The sequence below is a fragment of the Myxocyprinus asiaticus genome, chromosome 15 (assembly GCF_019703515.2).
Source record: "Myxocyprinus asiaticus isolate MX2 ecotype Aquarium Trade chromosome 15, UBuf_Myxa_2, whole genome shotgun sequence".
Classification (NCBI taxonomy): Eukaryota; Metazoa; Chordata; class Actinopteri; order Cypriniformes; family Catostomidae; genus Myxocyprinus; species Myxocyprinus asiaticus.
Genome location: NC_059358.1, coordinates 10,365,275 through 10,389,707, shown reverse-complemented (window position 1 = coordinate 10,389,707; position 24,433 = coordinate 10,365,275). Strand labels below are relative to the sequence as shown.

The following is a 24,433-nucleotide window of genomic DNA, read 5'->3' as shown; positions in this document are numbered from 1 at the left end:
CTGCTCTGTACAATTGTGTATATAGAATATAATCTCAGAATGCTATTGTGAGATGCGGGTTGGCTCTATCTTGGTGGCACGAGGGGGACCTACACAATATTAGGCAGGTGGTTTTAATGTTGTGGCTAATCAGTGTGTTTATATACACTACCAGTCAAAAGTTTTGAAACACTTGACTGAAATGTATCTCATGGTCTTAAAAATCTTTTGATCTGAAGGCGTATACTTAAATGTTTGAAATTAGTTTTGTAGACAAAAAATATAATTGTGCCACCATATTAATTTATTTTATTATAAAACTAAAATGTAATTTGGACTTGGACTAAATAATAAAGAAAAGCAGCCAATAAGTGCCCAACATAGATGGGAACTCCTTCAGTACTGTTTGATCCCAGGGTGATACCTCAAGAAATTGGTTGAGAAAATGCCAAGAGTACATGTCTGCAAATTCTAGGCAAAGGGTGACTACTTTGAAGATGCTAAAATATAACACAGTTATGATTTATTTTGGATTTTGTTTAGTCACAACATAATTCCCATAGTTCCATTTATGTTATAGTTAATGTTTATATATTAATATATATTTAAAAAATATTGCCCTTTTAAATAGTTGCATGGCTATGTTCACACAGGCAGAAACAATCTGAAATTTTTGTAGTCTGAACAGGACAAACACACATAAAAATTCTTTTAACAAGCCTGATCCAAACCACATCTGTAGGTGGTTTGGAATCCGATTAAAATCAGATTTTTGTTAATGCGTTTTAATCTGAATGGTCAGATCAGATACCATGTGTTTTTTTTCCCCCTCATTCGTTGTGCACGACGGGTCGTTTCTTCAGGTGTTGCGAAGAGAAGACATACTGTGTTCCAAATGGCATAAATGATGCCTTCTCAGAGCACTTCAAAGGAAAAACAATAATGATGGCCATGCTGTTGGATCATTACAAGATAATTTTTTGGAGTTCAGAATGACCGTTTTAATAAACCTTCAAGCCCTCCGACAGTGGAGTAAAGTCTACGAGGGGAATAGGGCAAAGAGATGAACACTTCTGAATGGAACGTGCCCATATGTCATGCACTGTTGCAGAGCAGCAGAAGCAGTGCAAACCTCTTTTAAAATAATACAGACATTGGCTTTACCACCCCAAAGAGATGCGCTAAGGTGCAGGAGCACACATCAGTTGCGAGCCACCACAATGTGATAAGGTGTTTGATTGTCTCACACGAATACAGGATGCTTAAGCATGTTGAGCGCTTCAATACAGAGTCTTCATGTCTTCAAGAGTCTTGCTGTCTAACCATTTTATGCTTCAATATGGGACATTTTGCTGCCCTCTAAAATGCAGGACAATAAGCATCCCGTATGGGGCTAAAACGGGACAGTTGTAAACCCTGGCATTAACAGAAATTGCATACGCCACCTTTCCCATTTTTTAGGCCGTCGCTGTGAAGAATGTGATCATATTTGGATACTGTCCTCATGGAAAAACATAAACGACAGCAAAACATCCATTGCTCGACACTCAAGCATGGTGAACATACTCAAATTTGCATTGTTACTATGACAACTGATGTGGATGTGCTAGCTGAAACGACTGCAGTCTGAACAGCAAAACATCTGTGCACACATATAAACTAGTCAGTATGAAAAATTAGATTTTTTCTGCAGTGTGAACAAAGCCTTTGTTGTTAGTAGCTTGTAGTGTAGCGGACTGAAAAAGGTATCTTGACTAGTTTAGCTACTTTAAATTATGAGTAACTAGTAGCTTGGCAAGCTACAGTTTAGCCTCTTGCTATTGAGAGAAATGATAAAAAGAAGAAAAGCTGATGAAGTAGTAGCCTATCATGTGGTTATGTCTCTAATGAACCCTTTCTCTTTGCTCCATGTCTCAGGAAGTTGGATGTGGGGCTAGTCTTGGGGTGATCTCTGAAAGCTTGCTAGTGACGGGAGGCCAAGGTTGTGTGTCATTCTGGGACCTGAATTACGGGGACCTGCTGCAGACGGTGTACTTGGGCCAGAGCAGCGAGGGCCAGAGTGTCAGGCAGCTCCTGGTTCTGGACAATGCCGCAATAGTCTGTGACTTTGGTAGTGAGCTCAGTCTGGTCTACGTGCCCTCTGTTCTGGAGAAACTGGACTGAAAACACACAGACCAGCCCACAGACTTAGCACTTTGATAAAACTCAAGAGTGGCCAGCACGAAAGCACTCAACCTTTAACCTGTATCATGGCAGGTTCATTGCAGACATGTCGTTTCTACTTTGTAGGGAGAGAGCGGTTACTGTTGAGGTCTTCTGCCTCATCTGAACTGTCAAGCATTAATGGGGACACAAAGGCACAACTCGATCCTTTGTTATTTAACAGGCCTCTAGTGCTCCATGAGAGCATTTTGTACTTTTGGTAGAACATGACTCAAGTCAACAGAATGTTCTGAAAGTTTTACTCTCGACATAGTTACTTGAAGGTAGTACAAAAACTGCTAGCCATGAAGGGTGGCTCTTTTTGCCTGCCTTAAGATGTCTGTGTGTGAGTGTGTGAGATAGGAAGCTCACAGTGAGAATGCAATGCTGTCCAGCCCAGTAACTCATGACTGTGTAACAGCTTGACATGCATGTAAGAGAGTTCACAATAATGTGTTTGCAGGGTAAAGGGAGAGGAGTAATGCAAAGGTCATTGGATGGACAAAAGGCATATATTTTTCTTAGCAAAAGAAATTGAGTGCTGCTTTGTGTGCAACTGTATTTGAACGAGTGGTTTATGTGAATCTCTTGGAAACAGTCCGGGTCACATTTCACCCCATATTCAAATGAAAACATTTGAAACTATACCTTGCATAAAGAAATGAAGCCTATATTTTAGCACCGTTAAGATATTTTCATGACAAAACAATGTCCCAAAATATTTTCAATACAATAATGTGAGAAAACATTATAAATAAAGCTATATCATTTACATTATACACTGCATTTAAGTACATTTTTAAGTTTACATCATGGTAATATTTGTTGTACTGAATGTACTTCATGCTTTTTAAAAAAATTTTTTTTATCATTGATAGGATGATTTTCATTAATGCTTTTTTTCAGTAATTGTAAATGGGGGCTTTACTGTGAAAATAATATCACAATGAAGCACAAAAATCTCAATAGTCCTAAAATAGACTTTTTAAAATAGTTTTCATTTTGCAAAATATAATAAAAAATAAAAACAATCTGATTTTGGGGTAAAATGTGACAAGGACATTGGTTTTTAAGATCTGTGAGCGGTTGTGTTTGCAAGATTGTCAGAAATACATACTGTAAACATCTAAATCTCGGGGGTAGGGGGGTCAATTTTTAATATTGAAATCAACTATTTATTAGTGACAGTTTTTAACAATTTGTATGAAGCTTGGCATATTGATGTTAAAATGGAGACGTTGTCATGAATTTTAATATACAGTACAGAAAAGGTTTGACTAACACTTTAATATTAGGATTATACTGATTTAGTCAGTAACTGACAGACAGGAGGTAAGTTTTGGCGTAGTTTATGTTCCCTTTCTAGAGCAGCAAGATGAGTACCCAGTGACAAGAAAGGGGGAAAATTGTCATTCCAGTCCTGCCTTAAACATATGGGAGAAAAGTTCCTTGACAGCCCACACTGTGATGTTTTATCTGTTTCCTGGACTGAAATCCTTATGAATATTAATACTGTTCATTTTAACCTGTATTCCAGCTGGCATTACAGATCACCCCAATGTCATTTTAATCTAAATGCAGCTAATGATGTCAAATATCAGCACATCTCTGACAGAGTTAGATTTCCCTTCGTGCAGAAAAGTGGTGGATAGGGCTGCTTTTAAAAATAGATTTGTGTGTGTGTGTGTGTGTGTGTATATATATATATATATATATATATATATATATATATATATATATATATATATATATATATATATATATTTTTTTTTTTTTTTTTTTTTTTGTCTTGAAATGTCTTATTGTTGTAGAGCCATGAATGATTCACAGGTTTCACTGAGATTATGTTGACCATTAGTTGATTATGTATTTTTGGGGCATGGTCTTGGTATGGCGAAACACTAGTTAATCAAATCCAGCCCTGCAGTACCCTCACAAATGTGTGCATTTGGTCTGGCCTGGTGTTTAAAATATTCATATCAGTCAAAAAATGGTGATTTACTGGGACAGGGCAAATGGACATGTTAGAACTGAAATTGAAATAAATGTTAAAAAGGCACAGAGATACTAGTATCAGATTTAAATGAATAGTTCACCCAAAAATGAAAATTCTCTCATCATTTACTCACCCTCATACCATCTAAGATGTGTATGACTTTCTTTCTTCAGCAGAACTCAAAGATTTTTAGAAGAATATCTCTGCTCTGTAGGTCCATTTAATGCAAGTGAATGGTGCCCAGGCTTTTGAAGCTCCAAAAAGCAGATCAGTTCAGGATAAACATAATCCATCAAACTCCAGTGGTTTAATCAATGTCTTCTGAAGTGATCCAGTTGGTTTTAGGTGAGAACAGACCAAAATATAATTCCTTTTTTTACTGTACATCTTGACACCAGTCATGATCCTTGGTGATCATGATTTCAACATCGATTACACTTCCATGCGTAAGGCACTAGGAAGTGTAATCGAGCTTGAAATCATAATAGTACCTATAGACTGCAATGGCAAGATGTACAGTGATAAAGGAGTTATATTTTGGTCTGTTCTTACCCTAAACCAACTGGATCGCTTCAGAAGACATTGATTTAACTATTTAAGTCTTATGGATTACCTTCATGCTGACTTTCTCTCCTTTTGGGAGCTTCAAAGGCATAGCCACCATTCACTTGCATTGTATGGGACTACAGAGCTGAGATACTCTTCTAAAAGTCTTCATTTGTGTTCCGTAGAAGCAAGAGAGTCATACACTTCTGGGATGGCATGAGGGTGAGTGATTGATGAGAGAATTTTCATTTTGGGGGTGAACTATCCCTTTAAGACAGTAGTTTGCATTAAACCATAGCAACTATTTAAAGATGGTTAATTTTGTATTCTGGTAACATTTACCACACAGATGATTTGAGATCTGCATGTGCATTCCTTTGACAAAAACTGAAAGTCAACAATTTGCCCTTTGCTTTAGTAAGAAAATGGACCAGACCAGAAGTGCCCCTACTTTCATTGCAGATGATTTTTAGGTGATTTATGTTGCACTTAACAACACCAAATTTGAGCATTGCTCTTAAAATATTATGGGTTTCCTTGGATTATACATTTGTATTAACTGGACTTCCCCTGCTGTCTTTATTAACAGGGGAGTAAAAAAAAGCACCATTGTTTTTTTCACTACTCTCTCTCCGTTCCTAGAAATGATTAGATGTGTGCGTTATTAAAGTGGAATACTGCTCTCATCTTGCTGTATCTTACAAATTATTGCTGCTGATGTTGAGATGGAGTGGATGATGTTTTATGTGATGTGTAATGCCTTAATGTTGCACTGTTTATTAAGATGGGGAGGGGGCAGAGAAAGACCGAGTGTAAATATTGTTTTGACTTTTTTTTGGGCCTGCTCTGCCCTCTTCTCCATCTTTCCCAAATACACTACACAGTGTAAGCAGACAGTAGATGATGTATCTAATGCTCTGTTCTATTTTTAACACCAAAAAAAACAAAAACATTTGTACTAATTTGCAAATAAAAAGGCTTTGATACCTTGTCTGTTGTCTTGTCTAGTTCCTTCATCTCTAATTAAAGAACTATTCTGGGTTAGACTTCCACAGTAGATGCATTGATGTAAACACGATTTTTGGTTTTAGAAGTAAAAAATATTTTCTCTGGTAGTCAACATTATGATAAAGATGCTCTACATAAACAGTAAATTGTACTGCATCCCAGAACTAGTTGTTTCATATTTCTCCATTTGAAGAACAAACACAAAATGCTACAGGATACCAAACTTTAAGATTTATTTACAGTGTTCAAAGAATGTCAAGTTAGAATCAACTCATTAAAATGCTATGATTTCTGAAGTGATGATTCAGAAATGTAAGTGTTTTAAGTACAATGAGTATATCAAGTCGTATTTTCATCACCAGCTTCAGTTTGTCCCTACATACAAGATGCAGATTACTGTAGCTTCAAGACAAGTGCAGAAACTAATAATATGCAACCCACAGTGCAAGCAGATTACGATAGAGCAAAAGCAATGTGGATGTCAGTTATCACTCTGTACTCATTCTCAACATTTTTAGTGTAAAGAGGCATAGGCCCACTGAAGAAGAACCAAAACTCAGGCACCTTACAGGCAATTACAAACACCCTGGCATTAGGAAAGCATGCTGAGAGACAAGGCTGAATTTACAGAATGTCATCTGAAGCACTAGGATCATTGCTAGATCAAAGTGCTGAAAGAATCTGAAAAGACTTATCAGGACACAAGTAGACAGACTGACACAAAGTGATGAAGTCCAAGAAGCATGAATGTGGACTAGATGGGACAAGGTTTTAGAAAGAGTTTACAGAAGAATGCCTGCAGGAAAGAAGATTAAAGAGCTCGGTTGTGTTGTTTCAGCTTTTGTTTAGTGTCCAGAGAGGATCCAAGCTACTTAGCGGATCGTCGCCCTCTGGAGGCCCTTGAAGGCCTTTGCCCTCCTGCGGCAGAAGGAAGCTCTGCTTGTTGATCCGCTGCTTGCCTCGATGGCTGCTGTCCAGCGTGAAGGCTTCAGGTGTGAGAGAAGCCAACAGGTCCAGAGATGAAGAAGTGGGTGGAGAGGGGGCAGCAGGTGGTTCTTCAGTGGACGGGTGGTGATTTAAGATGGGGGAGGCAGGTGTTGACCCAGTGAACTCATTCCCTTGATCACTGGGAGGTGAAGGTGACTGTGTTTTGCCTGGAGAGGAAGTGCAAGAGAGGGGGGAACTGATGGAATCAGGCATCGTCTTAAAAGAAAGAGGGTCCTGAGAAGGTTGAACTGACATATCTGTAGATTCAGGGTCCCATATGCTTGGCACTTCAGAAGCAGAGGGCATCTGCTCTAGGGTGGGCTCTTGTTCGTGATCAACACTCGGTGGTCGAATGCTTAGTTTAGCTATGGTGGCCTGTATGGAGCTAATAGGCATGTCTGCACCCAGAACAATGTCCGTAGATTCCTGTCGGGAATATGACTTGAAAGACACACAATATTTGTTAGACAGTCACAGAGCTTAGTTTTATATATATATATATATATATATATATATATATATATATATATATAAAAGACAAGTTAAAAATAGAAGGTCACCTTCACTGCAGTGTTGTTTGGGATCTTGGTGCAAGGGGACGTTAGGATGCCGTGGCGCTGCAGAACCTGCTCTGTATGTTTTAGAACGGCTTCATGGCAGAATTTGAGGTGAAGCTGTGGAGTTATTTATTTAAAGAAATACCATTATATTCTGTCAATCAGAGACTAGGTGCAATATCTCATCACTGGGTGTACAATTACCTTTTCTTGCAGCATGTTCTTCCTCTGCTGCCTCATCTTCCTCACCAGCTGGATTAGGTCAGGTATACCATTGCCAGCCTCAATTTCTTGAAGCGCTGCATAAAGCAGGCAAAAGGCACCAGTACGACCAACACCAGAGCTAAAAGAAACAGATAAAAAGATGGTACATGTTTGTCCTTCTATGTACTTGGCATTGTCAATTTGTTTAATGCCATCTAAAATATTCATATATATAGAAATATGGTACCTGCAATGCACTACAACTGGAGTGTGTAGTGGGCGCTGAAGTAGGTAATGCCCATGGACTTCTTGAATGAAACGTATAAGGTTGCTTTTACTCTCTGGAAGACCCCTTTTTGCAAAGAATTTACCAATATGAGTTAGAAGTGTTTTTAGAGGTAGCTATTTTTAATGTGTTGAACCTGGATATGTATAAAGAATAAGTCCTTACAGTTCAGGCCATGAAGTAAACTGAAGGTGAATGATGGTGCGTCTCAGACTCTGGTCCCGATACTGTAGTCCTATCATACGCTCCATATGGGTTGGAGTACTCTTCTGGGTGGTCAGTGTGAGAGTGATTGGTCCCTGGACAATCTGTTGCCCCCTCTCTGATGGAAAGTACCGCAACACCTTTTGCTGGGAATAAAATAAAACAATGGAGATTATTATAAATTATTTCAAAAGTTAACAACATTCATCCTGCAATAGGTCACAGTATCATATTTACCTTTTCCAACTCTTGCTCTGATACAAGCATGACAATTACAGAAACCTTTTGCTCATAAACCATGAGCCAAAAGTCGGCTGCAGTGCCAGTGAGAGGGGCCTGTGTTGCAATAAGGCGGGGGCAGTATGGAGACAGGTCTTCAATGAAGCTGGCGTTGATATAGTCGTCTTTACCGGAGCGCAAAACGACACGATTGGAGTCGTAAGGCATCACATCCTGATGGCGGTTCTTCATGGTGTAGCAGCGTGCAATGGCGATAGAGAGTTGCCGAGCATCCTTCTCCTGCTGCTCCTGCAGCTCTTTCCATCGAGCATCAAGTTCTGACAGACCTCCCTCCCCTGATGGACGCTCTAAGGATTGGACTGTTGATCGAAACCGTTCCAGCTCTGTGCTGAGCTTTGAGACCCTCTCTGGTGCTTGGTAAGGGTCACCCTGGATAAGTCTCACACCCTCTGCTTTTTTTCTGTGATGCTCTCCCTGAGGATCAGCTTTGGTGGGTAGTAAGACATTGGCAGTGTCCTTGGTGCTTCCATGCTGGCTCTCTGGGCTTGAGGAGAGCAAGTCATCAGTACTAGATTTCTGGTGCTGAAACAGGGTGGAGTCAGGTGGAGGCATGGGACCACTAGAGGTTGGGGCTGTTACTGAGGACTGTGGTTGAGCTGTTCCTCCAACTGGGGTGAGAGTAGGAGATGGTCTCTGGGTGACCATACCCAGTGAAGGAGGGCCAGGAGAGAGAGAAGGTGGTGGGGCAGGAGAAGGAAGCACTCGGGGCTGTGGGGCCCCTGGTGCTCCTGAGGATGGAGGGATCACACCTTGAGGGAGAGACTGGGGCCCTGGGGGGACAGCTGCTGAGGGATGCTGTATTGGTCCAGTTAACATATTCCCACCTTGTTGAACAGCATAAGATATAGAGCCTCCTGCGGGTATCTGTTGTGGGGCTATAGGTTGTGAAGTTGCCGGCTGGGATTGAGGTTGTAGAGAGGCCACAGACTGGTTGGGAACCATAGGGACACCTCCTTGATAACTCATAGCTGCAGAGCCAGGAGGAAAGGTCTGCTGAAGTTTGTAGATATTATGGGGGAGTGCTGGAGGACAGGGCTGGGGAATGTTGTGAGGATGGGAGTGGTTTTGGTGCTGTGAAGAAAGTGTGCCTGGGTGCATATGTACCCGTGTTGAGAGTGGGGTATGGGGTATCTGAGGTTGAACTGGAACAGCAGCCCTTGGAGGAACTGGCGAGTATGCTGGCTGGTGGTTGGACTGATGGGGAGGGAGTGTTTGGGAGACAGGAGGCATTTGTGGATGGGAAGGGGATGACATGTGGGTGGATGGTGGAAGCATTTGTGGCTGGTGGGGAGGAGGAATCTGTTTTGAAGCAGGAGGTACCTGCATATGGGGTGCAGGGGCAAAATGATGGGGAGGTGGGGGTATTTGAAGGTGAGGAGCACGTGGCAATTGCTGATTGACAGGAAGTATTTGGGAAGCAGGGGGAATTTGCTGATTGACATGGGCTAATTGTGGCATTGACACAGGGGGCACTGGCTGAGAGGATGGTGGCATTTGTGGAGGCAATCCATGATGGGACATTTGACTCTGGGTGACATTGTTCATTTGTGTTGTTTGGGAATTCGGCACAAAAGAGACAGGGGGATAACCCTGATGGGGATGCACATGAGCAGCTGAAGCAGAGTGCATATTGGATGCAAACTGTCCTTGAATTGGAGATTGCTGAAAGTTTGGTGGTCCAGGTTGTCTTGTTTGTGCTATGTACTGAGGGAACTGAGGCTGAGTTTGCTGTGGAGGTTGAGGCCCAGTTAAAGGTTTGGGCATTTGCTGTTGAGCTGGTACAGGTGGATAAAATGGCTGTGGTTGGCTTTGACCACCTTGCTGAGCAATTAGCTGTTGAGGCTGAGGCTGTTGCTGAGGAATCGGCATTGCCTGTGGAGGATGGCTGATGGGAACACCAGGCTGTTGCATGTACTGGACATGGGGTGTCATATGATGCGCTGCTTTATATACTGATGGCACAGGCGGTGGCACCGGTTGGTGTGGGGCAGGGGAAGGCACAGGCTGGTGTGGGGCAGGGGAAGGCACAGGTTGATGTGGGGTAGTGTGAGGCATTACTGCCTGGGCAGATGCAGGACTGTAGCTAGGAATAGGTGTCTGCACACTATCCACTGTAGTGGTGGAAGGTCGGACAAGAGTAGTGGGTGGGCCAGGTTGGTTCTGTGAAGTTGGAGGGTAGTACCCAGGCACAGGTTGTGGCGAAAGAGCCTGAGGGTTGGGCAACTGTGGATTGGGCAGCTGTGGGAAGTGCTGCTGTGGCAAAGGAGGTTGGGGAAGATTGTGAATAAAAGTCTGAGACAGGGGACGTGAAGGGAAATGGGACATTTGTGCGAGAAATTCAGGAGGGGGGAAATTTGGGGGAAACCGGTGTGATGCGTAGAGTAAAGACGAGCCAGCTCCAGGCCAGTGCAGAACAGAGCTAGCAGTGTCTGTGGAAAGTGTAGAAGGATGAATAGAAGGTGAAATGGTAAATTCAGGAGGCATGCTCAGGAGTTCTTCAGGTAGATCCCCACCAAGTGCTAGGATAGCAGCAGTTAGCTGGGCAAGTTCAGGGTCATCTAAGTTGGCAGGATCCACACCTTGGCCTTTCTTCTGGGGTGGCTTGGGAGCAGTGGGTCTTTGGGGAGCCTTATTTTTTAGCTCTCTGTCAGACATTAAGTTGAGTTAAATTAGAAGAAAGTTAATTAGTAAGCATTAATCAAGTATGATATAAAAACTCTCCAAGTTTTATAGTTTTAGTGGAACAGAAAGGTATGAGTAAATAAACAGGATTTGATTCATGAAAAACTAGTTACTTTTCCGTAATGGCCTGTCTCTCCTCCTTTCGGGCATTGCAGACAGTTTTGGCTCTTCCCAGTAAACATGAGGCTTTGGCTTCCAAATCTTCATAAAACTCTTTTCCCTCTTGGGATTTCTTCATTAGGTCTTCATATGCCTCGTAGGAGGCCACAAGCATCTGTACAGTGTTGTTCCATCTAAATGGATAGCAGACACCAATTATATCAATTAGACGTTTTCTCTAATGGCAAACAACTTGATCACTCATAAAGTTTAACACTTAAATGATACCCCTCGAGTCTTACTTGTGTTCAGTTTCTGCCAGGCTCTTGCGCACTGTTGCATACTGGACATTAGTCTCTGTCAGTGCCTTCAGAATATTCTCCTGAGCCGCCAGGTTTTGATCAATGTATACTTTCACTTGCTCATATTTCTTAAGCTGTTCCTCAAATAGTTTCTATGTACAGAAGTATAGAAGTGAGTGAGCAATTAAAATTAAACTATAATGCGCAGTTCCAGATTGCTGATAGAACCTCCTTAAATACATAGGATGGATTTACACGGGTCACTACATGCGTTTTTACTGATCGGATAGCTATCCAAAAGACCAAGTGTAAATACCCACCAAGACGGATTTGAAATGGACATAAGTCTGATTATGCAAATTAAGAAACTAATGGACTGTAGGAGAGACAGAACTTTCTTCATTTATTTTTTTGCAGATCGCTGACAAAACTGAAACTAAACACTGACAATGACCGCAGCTGACGCGCATGGACATATCTTAACTACTGCACGCCCCGAGGGGAAAAATACACTGCACGCGCACACAGACACACTCGCACGGGGAAAGTCACATCTTTTAAATTCGGTGCCTGGCATTGGCATAATCATGGAAGTGAACTCCATTTTATATAGGGAATTAAAGATCTGATTTATATCCGTTTGGCAGAAGCACGTGGCCAAGTGTAAATGGAATGTGCTCATTCAATCGGAGAGCAATCAGATACGTAAAAACGCATGAAGTGTAAATACCCCCATAGTCATGTTAGGCCCATACCTTCATGTCAGCATGTTCGGTTGTGACCAGAGCAGTAGTGATGTCATCCTGTTGGATGAGGTCCCTGAGCTGCTTCTCCAGAGAGCTTCGTTGATCCCGCATCTCTTGCACTTTAGCCAGAATCCTCTTCATACTCTGGAGACCTGCCATCTCATCTAAAATCGAAAGGAAATTATATCTCTTATAAACATTCCTAACATAATTTTCTGTGTTCAAAAGACACCTGCACCCTATAAGTTTCTTGTGTTGCACACCTTGGCGTCCTTGGTAAAACAATACTTCACTCTCCTTTGTACATCTGTCTAAATGCTAAATGACAGTATAGTGAACCTTGAACCTTATGTTATCACAAAACACCTACCCTCACTAAGTTGAGGCCTTGGCAATGCCTCTCTAAGGGTGTCCAGTGGTCCACCAAGGAGTCTAAGATTGCTGATGTGCAGATTCATGGCCCGATGAAGTTCTGTGTTGGTGAAGCTGGCTTTCTCATGAGCTTCCAAATACTTCTCCAGGTCCCTTCGCAGCTCGGCCAGGGTTGCAGGCCATTCTGGTACAGTCTGCTTCCCAGCAGCCTCCTCCAAGCTTCGCTCCCCTGCCTCATCCTCATTCAACACATCCCGAATCTCCCGTAGAGAGGCTTCTACGTCAGTGAACACACCTGACAGGACTGAGGACAAAGGAAGAGGGGAGAGAGGAGTTAGATTCACACCATTTGAAATTAGACTTTAACAGCATGTGGGGCTGAATTGCAGACTTTCAAGAAGAGCTGTTCATTAGTTCAAACTCAATTTTATTATAGAGAGGCACAACTTGATGTAAGAATTAAGGATTTAATTACTGATGCAAAGTAAACTAACTAGAAAAAAGTGTGCAATGTTCCAGTGGTGTGTAAGATGACTCCACTCACCCTGCATTGACTGGATGAGGTTTTTCACAGTATCAGGTCTGACGCTCAACGCTGCACATTTTTCCATAAGCACCGATGGAATGGAATTATACATCTCCATATTATCCACTGAGTCTGGGTCCAGACCGAGAGAGTCCATAAACTGTCTATAGGAACATGACACCTTATACGTACAGTATGTTCAGATACATACTGTCTATGTGTACATGTATAAAATATGTTAATATGTTTGCACTCACTCTAATGTCTCATTCTTGCTGTCTATTTTTGCCATGACATCCCGTAGCAGCTTGGACTTCTCTTCACTGTAAATTTGACAGAAAAAAGAAGAGTTTTTAATGGTAAAACCATGACCGTCTGATTCATCTGACTGCCGTAAAAATAAAACAATAGGGAAATAACAATTATCAGAATGGGGAACAGCGAGTAAGATAAGATATACATGTAGAAGGGTTTTATTTTGGGCAACTTTATCATAGTGTTTGGTTTACATGTTTTTCTATGTATAATTGTAAGAATAGACAGAATCTGAACCAGACCTGTACAGAGAGGAGGCCTCATGGGCAGCCATGGGCACAAGTTTTGCAAAAATGTCTGGGCCAGTGACACTGGGGTCTGTTGGGTTCACAGGCAGGGCTTTGACTAACGGGGCACCTGTGTTAGGCAGGAGAGATTTAAGTATCTTTTCAATGAAATCACACAGCAATTATTGTGTACTGCAACAAATGGAGTTCAAAATACCTTTCACTGAGGTCAGTGTATCCAAAGATGGCACAGATTCATGGTAAATGAAGTCATTGTCTTTCTTGGCAGAATTAAATCTAAAATGAGAGGTAACAAAAGTGTTTACTGGAACTGTTTTTATATATAGATGAGGAATAATGACTTAAGGTAAGGAAATGTCATTTATAGGAGCAAACCATATTTCATATCTATCAAACACAGTAGTCTCTATTTTCGTGAGTGCGCAAAGCACAGCGCTACGCACAACAACCATGTGCAACGTCTTATCCAATTGTCGTGAGAGTGCTAATTCTAAGTGTGATTTTCATGCCAGCGCAAGTGGGCATGGATGGGAGTGTTTAGCGCTAACTGTGGGTGTATTGTATTTAAATGACATGGCGCAAAGCACGATTTGCTGTTTTCCTGAGAAGTAGGCCATTGCGCAAAAATGTTTTAAATGCAGGTCTGTTTTCACAACAAAGTCCAAAATCAGTTCCTGTATTTGCAGTTTGGAGAATCCACCAGCAGGTGGTAATAAAGTTCACGTCCAAATTCTGAAAATATATTGGAACATCAAATTATTTCCCTGATGATCAGAGTTGTAGCCGTCTTATGAAACAAAAATATATCATATTTGTGTTAAACTTTCTAGAGGTCATGGTTTATTTTTCAATGATTATTATTATGTTTATATTTGCAATTGTATGTATGATCTATTCTGCAGTGGTACTTTTCCACCTGTTGTCATAGTGATTTTTCAGTCACTGCAAAAGTTGCCAGTGAAAGAAGTTGGAGAGGATAAAATGTTTGGATTTATGTTTTTTTTTTTTTTTTTTTTTTTACCATTTAGTTATTTTGATTATATTTTTGTTTCCTTTTAAATGTAATTTGAATTTATAAATATTTTTGTCCATATTTCTATTATTTTAATTAATTGCATACAGTCCATTTACCTTACCAATTTCTTATGAATGTGCTATTTTTGTTTATATTGCTGGTGCTTGAGGGAATGGACTATATAATAGGACGCAGACATTGCAATAACTGGAGAAGGATCGCCAAATTAAATTGCACTCGACTAAGCCCTTTAGCGCGTTAAGCACACGATTTCACCAAACCCACTTGCGCATGCTTCCACGAAAATACCAAAACTTCATGGCTATGCCCACTGACTTTGCGCTTATCACTTATGGTATAGCGCTTTGCTTAGCGCTATTGCTCTTAAAATAGGGCCCAGTATGTTCACTTACTTTCCCCCAATGACATCCATGGTGAATCTAAGGGCTTCCTGTACACTGTCTGGCTGACTCTTAGCCAACTTAATGGCCTCAGTGAGTTTGTCTAGTGAGCTTTGTAGGTAAGCAACCTGTTGAAAGATTTATGAAAAATGTTACATTAGATAAAAAGGTTTGCAAACCATCTAATTCTTTCTGGGTCCATTTCAGACTTCAGAATGAGTTCCTGCTCATTCTCACATTAGTTTTAATATCACAGTCTATGGTTTCAGACATGGGAGTAAGCTAGAAGAAACATTAAACACACTGCTCTTCTTTGAACCACAAAAGGGCAAGACAAGGTCAAAGCTAGTTCTCCACTTCAAAGATCACAGATGGCCACTAACTGAAAACGGAAGAGAGAAAAACAGGAAAGGTGAAGATTTACCCTCTCTCCATACTTTTGCTGCTCTTCAGCCTGTTTCCCCATGTGCAACTGTTGAGAGAAAGAGGATTTAGTGTGAATGGCTTTGAAAAACATCAAAAACAAAGGAGACCAACATGATTTGCTGTCGGGCTAGGCGATAGGACGATGTAATTGGATATTGACGATTTTTGACAAATATCCAGATGCCGATATCGACGCTCATGGACAGACGATGTTCGACAATATCGGGAAATGGCCAAACAATGGAGCCGGGAAGTCGCCAAATATATTAAATACTAGCTAACAAATATTAGCACCCGCCAAATGCAGGTTGCCTATTTCATGCGCAGTGGTGTGTAATTTTGCTCATCTGCCCGCCACTGTGGTGGACAACCTGCAAGACGTCATGGAATGGCACATGACATGAAATGCTGTTAGACACAAAGACACATGCTTAAAGAAACGCACTTTACTCAAACATTTTTAAGAACAGACAACAGAAAAGCCATCGATGCACGTGTCTGATTCTCTGTTTGTTCAAAGGCGTGTAGCGCAAATTTGTCTCGTGGAACATGTGCGTGTGAAAAGTTCTCACTCTTACTTCTTCTCTATTTCAGTTGTCTGAAAACAGTTTGCAAGAATAGTGTCATTATGAGAATGCTGCAAATGACCTCAGACCATCTCAGGAGGTGCTCAGAGATAAGTTTGCTTTATCTCCACGGAATAGTTCAAGCTTAACATGCATTGTGAATGCAACTCTGAGGGATTACAAATAATAAATACAAAAACACCTTGAACTTAAAATTGATTTATATTTCAATGATCACTATTATTATGTTTACATTTATAATTTTCTTTAGATCTTAATTTGTATAAGTTATTTCCACATGTTGTTGTAGATGGATACTTGCGTGACAGCAAATGAGAAGTGTTTAAATACATGTTAATACTTTAATGCTTTTTCGTTTAGTTTAAAGTGCAATTTGAATTTAGAAATATCTTTGGATTAAGTTTTTCATGTTAAAATAAATCAATTTATCTTTGAGAGCAAAATCATTAAAGCAAAAATATTACATACACCCTCGGCAGTGGGGGCAGGGGGGTTGACGATGTAATCAGATATCACAATATTTTTTCAATAAAAATATTGTGAACATATTTCTTGCATATCGCCCAGCCCTATTTTGTTGTGCATCAAAGCTCAGTTTGAATAAGATCACTCACATGTGCAATTGCAGCAAAGTAGTAAATCTTCATTTGCACTAATTTCTTCCAGTCTTTCTGTATCTTTCCCAACATTGAGGCAGTTTCAGAGTTCTCCAGTGCTCTGCATGCCTCTTTGTAATAGTCCACCACCTGTGAAGAAGTCAGTGAAGATGCGATCAGATATTATCATCATTCCGCAAGCAATTGGGGCATAAATATATCCATGGGCATGCTAGTGTAGCACCACACCTTCAGATCCCTCAAGATTGCTTGCAAAGGATTTATCTTAAGTCTAATGGTAGTACAAAACAATTATATTGTGAGATATGACAATACACTAAACAGAAAAGTTGGTTTACCTGTGCACTTATGCGGGCAACAAGGAAGCTCTTTCTGTTGTCCAACATAGATTTTTCCAACAAGCACTCTTGAGCCTGACCCTGAAAAAAACATTTGGGACATAGCAGAGTAAATAAGAAGAGGTTCATATGAGTGTATATGAGAGTAGGTGAGACAAACAGAAATCATACCAGCATGAGGTTAATGTTGAGATTAAGGATCTGGTGGCTCATGTCCACACTGAAGTTGTGGCTGAAGTGATCCCTCAGGTAAGTGAACGCTCCAGCTGAGCATTGGAAGTGTGTGCAGGACACTTTCATTCCCTAAACAATGAGGGGAAAAGTCAGAGTTAGCAACCTAGATAAAGGATGTCCAAATTACTGTAATTACTATTTCCTGACTCATAAAAAATCATTGTCAGTCATTGTTGAACATGGTGAAAACTTGTTTGAACCTTTCGAATTGGTTTACAATTTATGAAAATTCTGACTTATCCCACTTAACATTTATCACATCATGTAAAAACAACAAAAATGGCAGTGACGGTAGTTCACTGGTAGCTACATAATTCAGTTTTTATATATACTACAACATTACTATTGATATTTACTATAATCTTACTATTGCCAATTTAACCCACCTATAGTCTTTGGCCATTTTTGACCGGAATCACATTTGCTGATTTAATAAAAATGGTTTCCTTTATTAGCACGGTACAAGACTTGGTGACTTTTCCTCCACTTGCCAGCTGAACATACAAAAAAAATGTGGGCATGATTCGACAAGTCTAAGTGGTCGTAAACAAAAAAAGTGGCACCTTTGGTCTTCGTGGTCAAAAATGATCAACCACTGAAAATGAATGGGAAATACCATAACACAGAGCATTTTTTTAAAATCTGTAATATACAATCAATAAATCAGCCACAATGCAGAAAAAACACACCAAAAATAAAGGGTGACACTATAAAACATCCAGAGTGCAAAACATACACACACACTCACACAATTAACTGGTGAGACTATAACACAGAGCATTTTTTTTTTTATTTCAAATAAAACCAATAAATCAGCCACAATGCTAAGCACAAACACTCAGAAATGAGGGGGTGAGACAATAACACACCCACAATGCAAAACACAAACAAACACGCACACAGACATAAATGGGTGAGACTAAAACAATCAGGAGGCAGAACACATACAACATAACACACAGAAATAAAGGTGTGTGGACTGTCTCCCATTAAAAAATGCAAAACATCCATCTGCAAGGCACATGCCATTATAACTACACACTGCCATGGGTGCATGAATACATAAAGATATTGCATCATTCTTTACTGTTCTAACTGTTTTTTATTATCTACTGTTTGTTCTTTTTTATGCATTTATTGTTGTTCATTATTACTGTTCACCTCATTGACTTGAAAATGTTTGCAAAATAAAAATTTTATACAGAAAGTTTGAAACTGCAAAATGTTTAATCTGTTTGTCTGTTTTATACTCTAATTGAATTTTCAAAATGTTGCAGTTCATTTCTGTTAACTGCAAAAACTGACACTTCAGACCAATTTTAAAATGCTAAACTTTGACAAATAATAGTTTGATAATGTCTAAATATATATCAAAATACATAACCTGTGATAAAACATAAAATTAGGTAACAACAAGCAATCAGACTACACAGTAGTTGGCTGCACAGAACTCTGCAGCCATCTACTGGTTATTATTGTCATGACATGATTTTCAAGTCATGTTATTTATATGTTGTTCACCAGATGGCAGCAATCTGCCTCCAATACATGTCACATTTTCAAATTTTCTTCATGTTTCAACTTATAGAAGTGTAGGATTTTACTATACTAAAGTTTCATAAATTTGCTTATTTGTGTATTCAGATGAATGGTAAAATTGAGAAATGTACATGTACATAAGATCAAAATAGCATAAAATCCCAAAAGAAGTGCATAATTGTATTATTACTTCAGGGAAGAAGAAATGGTCTCATTATCATCATGAAAAAGGTTACACCTTTGCTATTCCTGGTCAAAAATGACCAGGAGGACCAAAGGTAGGGCTCATTTGTGAAGACAATAGGAGGGTTAAAATCACAATCCTACAGCCTATTTTGATTATATTGGACTATGGTTAAATAGGGTTTTCATTTTGGGATTATGAGTGTTGAAATAGAAAATAAAAAATAAATTCTCAGTCTGAGGACATAGCTTACGTTTAAAAACACACTGATGTTGATATGCTTACGCCTCTCATCTACATTGGAAAGGCGTTTTCCTCCACGGAAAACTGAGACTTATGAAAACGCTCTCCATAACCATGTACTTTGGAAAACAATGATTTAGGAAACTGAAAACTGAGTTTTCAAACTTTAAATGGATTAGTGTGGACGTGGCCTCAGAATCACATAAATTCAGACATGATGTGAATTTAGCATTAAATCGTATGAGGTTTAAATTGGTTGGTCTTCTCCAGTTCAGCTCACCTCTTCTGACACCCTGTTGTCCATGGCTCCCAGCATTGAATGTAGAGCTCCTACAGCACGAGAAACATGACTGGAATCAGGAAACAAGCCTGATCTCGAACAATGCCCTTTCTCAACAACACAGTAGCTATTTCAACCAATGACAATGTAGCCCATTTACTAGAAGAAATAAGAAGTATCACTGTCTAGTACTAACTTACCCAAATTATAAAGGATGCAGGCTTGCTCATAACAAATGTCATCATGGGTCATGGTCTTCCCAGAAAATATCTCTGTCCTATGTATTAAAGCAAATGTAGTGTTAGGAAAGTATAATTTAGAATGAATATCAATAAAGGTTGTATATGAGAGTTGAGCCCTCACCAGGATATAGGGACAGCAGCTTCCTGCCCCGATCCAAGAGGCACGCGACTTTGCAGATAGTGTAACTGCCCGAAGTACTTTCGTAATGTACTGCACCCCTCAAAGTCACGCGTAACGTTCACAGCACTCTAGTAGGAGAAGAATTAAGAAAAGGAATGGATGATCATAGTCTTTCTAACTGTCGAACTATAAATGATGGCATTGTGCTAGCAACGCCAATTTTATACCCTTGTACTTGCATGTTCATTTTCCCACGTTTAAAGCCATTCCTGAGAATTTCCAAGATTTTCTCTCAAAACCAGCACATAAAATATGAAAAACATTTGCAGATTTTGTCTTGGAATGGCCATGGATTTGAATCCCAGAGAACACACATATGATAATACATATACATTGAATGTACTGTAAGTCAAGCATTTGCCAAATGCATAAATATAAACGTAGTGTAAATAAATGTAAATGTGACTGCAAGACTCACCTGTCGCAACTGCTCCAGTTTCTTCAACTGCTCATTATAGTTGTCAGGATCTTCACCATAGTTCTTCAGAATGAACTGAAGAAAAAAAAAAAAGCAAAAGGAAAGGCATAATGATTTCAGGGTGTTATAGCTCAGCAGACAATGAATACATTGGATTTACACACTGAGGATTGAAATTAACATGGGGGGAAAAAAGCGTTTATTTTGATATCTTGGCCGGGTAAATGATTATTCAATGCAAATTAAAAATTGATGAATGTAAAATCAAAGCTCTACAACAGAGACAAAAAATAATAATCTGCAGACGTCCCTCTCAAAACATTATTATTTTACATTTCAGCTGTTTATAATAAAGGCAACACTTTGACAATAATTACCATACACAACATAAACAAACACCCTTTAACAACCCAAACCTGCTGTTCTCCCTAAGGCCTAGTTTGTTAGGGATGGATCTGATAACTAGCATGACGCAAACTGAAAAATTCATGACTTCCTGGATGAGGTGGGGGAAAAGAAAGTATGTTTTTTTGTTTTTGTTGGGGTTTTATGTATTACTCTAAAGATTTAATTCAGTACAGAAAATAGGAGGAATATAGTAAACAGTACTTACAAAGGGTCAATTGTAGAGAAAAAAATAATTGAAATAAATAAAAGACATACAATCTTGACTCACAGCAGCTATTATTAGCACACTTCCAGTTATTATCTAGCGGCGTGAAATTGGAACCCATAAATAGCTAGTTCTTAGGTTAGTGGGTGACCAAATAAACAGGTACACTGGCGGCCAAAAGTTTGGGATAATATACAGATTTTCTCATCAAAAAATCCTCCACGTGCAGCAATGACAGCTTTGCAGATCCTTGGCATTCTAGCTGTCTGTTTGTCCAGATACTCATTTCACCCCACGCTTCCTGTAGCACTTGCCATAGATGTGGCTGTCTTGTCGGGCACTTCTCACGCATCTTACAGTCTAGCTGATCCCACAAAAGCTCAATGGGGTTAAGATGCATAACACTCTTTTCCAATTATCTGTTGTCCAATGTCTGTGTTTCTCTCTAACCTCTACCATTTTCTTTTTGTTTTTCTGTTTCAAAAGTGGCTTTTTCTTTGCAATTCTTCCCATAAGGCCTGCACCCCTGAGTCTTCTCTTTACTGTTTGTAACAGGGTTCCAGAAGAAGAAAGCGGGAGCCAGGGTTGCAGTTTCGGTGTGCTAACACGGCAACCTCCACCACCCCACTGCCACCAGTTGAGTCCCGTCCTGCACGGGAGTAGGCTCCTCACTCCTGCCTCCTATCTCCGGCAGGATCTGATGGTTCCGAGTACAACAACTTCGGACCGCCAGATGGGGCTTACGCCAAAGAGAGACATTACATTCCTGTTTTATATTCATCAAATAAATGTAATCTAAAACTTTACTCAAATTTGTGAGTCTTCCTCGTCTTGGACGTGCCTCGGTTCCCCGCAACTCCGACAGACTGGCCCAGGCTTCCCGGCTGCACTCGTGGCGGCAGAGACATCAACCTGGGAAGGGCTAAGGAGAGGGCGCATAGTGCAGCCCGTGGAGGCGGGGCGCCGGTTTGGATGGAACCACTCCCCGTTTCCAGGGAGCGGGTATAGGGTGAGAGGGAGGAGAGGGAGGGACAAGAGGGGGAGGAGGAACAAGAGGGAGAGAGTGAGAGAGATCTGGACTGCTCGCCGGCTTCGGGGAAGGCCGCCATGTGGGCTTCGGCCAGCTGGACGGCGTCATCCACCGACGTGGGGCGATGGCACTGGACCCATTCTGTGGTTCTTCAGCTTCATGTAGTCCAGGCAATCCTCAGCTGGTAGTTGCTGTGCCACGAGCTGGGCCACTCTGGAAAGCATAGGCAGCAGGTGGAGGGCCCACTGGGTTCGCAGCCAGCTGGAGGTGGTGGCTGACTGCTCATAGAGACTCATAAATGCCTTTAGATCGTCCTGTGGCCCCATCTTCGAGAGCAGCAGGTGTGGCTTCATTGCTGCTTCCGGGGCCATGGCGGAGGCCTGCCGATCCTCGGCTTGGGCTTGGAGGAGTTCCTGGAAATGCCGCTCCTGGGCGAGGAGGGCTTGATGGCGAGTCTCCTGGATGCTAGCCAGGGCACTGATGACTTCGCCCAGCGGTGAGGTGTCCATGGCGGCCAGTCTTCTTTTCTTTTCCGGGTTTTCGGCCCCAGTGTAACAGGGTTCCAGAAGAAGAAAGCGGGAGCCGGGGTTGCAGTCCAGGTAAATCAGATTTTATTCTCACAATTCAAACTCAAAATCTGCTTTCCAGCCAGTCTCTTTTCTGTTGCACACACAGCTTCACTACTAACAATAGACCGTAACAACTTAAATCAACACTAAACAGCTTTCCAGCATTCAGCTTCAGGGTGTGAGTGCCTCAGACTCTCTCTCTCGGTCTGTTGTTCTGCTGTCTCCACTGTCACTAAAATGAGACACAGATGTTTAATATCAACAATCACCAGGTGATGGCCCTTACTGCTTCCTCTCTCCCCACTAACAGACACACGACCATGTCCCACTCCACATTGTTGTACATGAAACTGGTGTTGAGCAGGTAGAATTCAATGAAGCTGTCAGCTGAGGACATGTGAGGTGTCTATTTCTCAAACTAGAGACTCTGATGTACTTATCCTCTTGTTTAGTTGTACATCTGGCCTTCCACATCTCATTTTGTCCTTGTTAGAGCCAGTTGTCCTTTGTCTTTGAAGACTGTAGTGTACACCTTTGTATGAAATCTTCATGAGACTGATGAGTTTCTAGAGAAAGCTGTTTCTTTTTTGCCATTTTTGACCTAATATTGACCTTAAGACATGCCAGTCTATTGCATACTGTGGCAATTCAAAAACAAACACAAAGACAATGTTAAGCTTCATTTAACAAACCAAATAGCTTTCAATGGTGTTTGATATAATGGCAAGTGATTTTCTAGTACCAAATTAGCAATTTAGCATGATTACTCAAGGATAAGGTGTTGGAGTGATGGCTGCTGGAAATGGGGCCTGTCTAGATTTGATCAAAAATGACTTTTTCAAATAGTGATGGTGCTGTTTTTTTATATCAGTAATGTCCTGACTATACTTTGTGATCAGTTGAATTCCACTTTGGTGAATTAAAGTAACAATTTCCTTCCGAAACAGCAAAATCTGTACATTATTCCAAACTTTTGGCCGCCAGTTCATGTTTTTCAGTTATTAAAAGAAATAGTCCACCCAAAATTAAGACTGTCATCATTTAATCACCCTCAAGTTGTTCAAAACTGTATGACATTCTTTCTTCCATGAAACACAAAAGGAGATGTTAGGAAGAATGACAGTCACCATAAACTTTCATTGTATGGAAAATAAAAGCAATGAAAATGAATGGTGACCAAGGACTAAAACTGGACCTTTAGGAAGATCATCTACATGAAACGTCTTATTTTGTGTATTTTTTTTTTTTAGTATGTATCGTATGAATGACTGTAGTGTTTGGCTCAGTCAGGCCTGTCTGATGCCTCACCTGTCTGACAGTCGGGCTGAACTGAAACTCTCCAGCCTCTTTCAGATCCAGCCAGATCATCGGCATTCTCGGCACGGCTTCCATCGCAGTCGCCGATTTCGCTCAGCCGACTAATGTAAAATAGTATTATAGCGTTCAAGCACTTGAAAAGATTAGTGTTGACGTACTGTTTTGAATTTGATTGCCCTAACGACTGTGTCATGTCTTCATTTACATCCATACAGGAAGCGATAGCGGTTTCAGGAAGTGGCGTCACGATTTGGACCCTGATTCTGGGAAATGTAGTTCTTCTTCTTCTTCTTCGTCTTGTTAATGGCCGCTCACTCCTTAGGAGTATTAGCGCCACATACTGTATAGCTTAGATGGGAGATGCATCTGTATTTAAAAAAATAATAATTTAATATATATATATATATATATATATATATATATATATATATATATATATATATATATATATATATATATATATATATATATGAGGATTTAATGCCCCACCCACCCCAGAGGATCAGAGCCCACGCTTCAGCTGGCACTGCGTGTTGAGCTCCTCCAGCTTCCACACTGGGCTCCTCAACCTCCAGGATGGGCAGAAGCACCACGATCCCCATACATTATATCCTATGCTCTAGTCCTGTATTCTTTAAAA

At 40.6% G+C, this 24,433-nt stretch overlaps 2 protein-coding genes across 3 annotated transcripts in view; one reads left to right on the top strand and one right to left on the bottom strand.

Moving 5' to 3' along the window:
• Positions 1-3,908, top strand: part of LOC127453444 (sterol regulatory element-binding protein cleavage-activating protein-like) — a 44,615-nt gene extending 40,707 nt beyond the window's left edge. The window contains exon 23 of the mRNA XM_051719779.1: positions 1,897-3,908. Coding sequence (XP_051575739.1) covers positions 1,897-2,142 — 246 coding nt within the window. The 3' untranslated portion in view covers positions 2,143-3,908. The remainder of the gene's footprint in view (positions 1-1,896) is intronic.
• Positions 3,909-5,947: 2,039 nt separating this feature from the next.
• Positions 5,948-24,010, bottom strand: LOC127453443 (tyrosine-protein phosphatase non-receptor type 23-like). 2 transcript variants are annotated; one of them, XM_051719777.1, is made up of 24 exons: positions 23,785-24,010; positions 20,265-20,339; positions 19,787-19,914; positions 19,624-19,700; positions 19,424-19,473; positions 17,115-17,246; positions 16,944-17,024; positions 16,603-16,734; positions 15,400-15,447; positions 14,988-15,103; positions 13,756-13,835; positions 13,554-13,668; positions 13,254-13,319; positions 13,015-13,160; positions 12,469-12,774; positions 12,108-12,262; positions 11,353-11,504; positions 11,065-11,244; positions 8,207-10,913; positions 7,931-8,115; positions 7,727-7,831; positions 7,480-7,618; positions 7,279-7,392; positions 5,948-7,159 (listed from the first exon to the last, which is right to left on the bottom strand). In XM_051719777.1, exons 1-24 carry the CDS (start codon positions 23,866-23,868, stop codon positions 6,566-6,568), a joined length of 5,967 nt encoding a protein of 1,988 aa, XP_051575737.1. In that variant the 5' UTR covers positions 23,869-24,010; the 3' UTR covers positions 5,948-6,565. The 2 variants fall into 2 exon arrangements, with proteins under 2 accessions (XP_051575737.1, XP_051575738.1); XM_051719778.1 differs by lacking the exons at positions 19,424-19,473; positions 19,624-19,700; positions 19,787-19,914; positions 20,265-20,339; positions 23,785-24,010 and adding an exon at positions 17,564-17,654.
• Positions 24,011-24,433: the final 423 nt, after the last annotated feature.

What these genes read in the sequence shown, in the direction of transcription:
- LOC127453443 (XM_051719777.1), bottom strand. Translation starts at nt 23,868, where the DNA reads ATGGAAGCCGTGCCGAGAATGCCGATGATCTGGCTGGATCTGAAAGAG. An exon ending in AGCAAAAGTATGGAGAGAGG is followed by an intron (nt 15,104 to 15,399) that starts GTAAATCTTCAC and finishes ATCTTTCAACAG; the next exon opens with GTTGCTTACCTACAAAGCTC. An exon ending in CCTCATCCAGTCAATGCAGG is followed by an intron (nt 12,775 to 13,014) that starts GTGAGTGGAGTC and finishes CTTTGTCCTCAG; the next exon opens with TCCTGTCAGGTGTGTTCACT.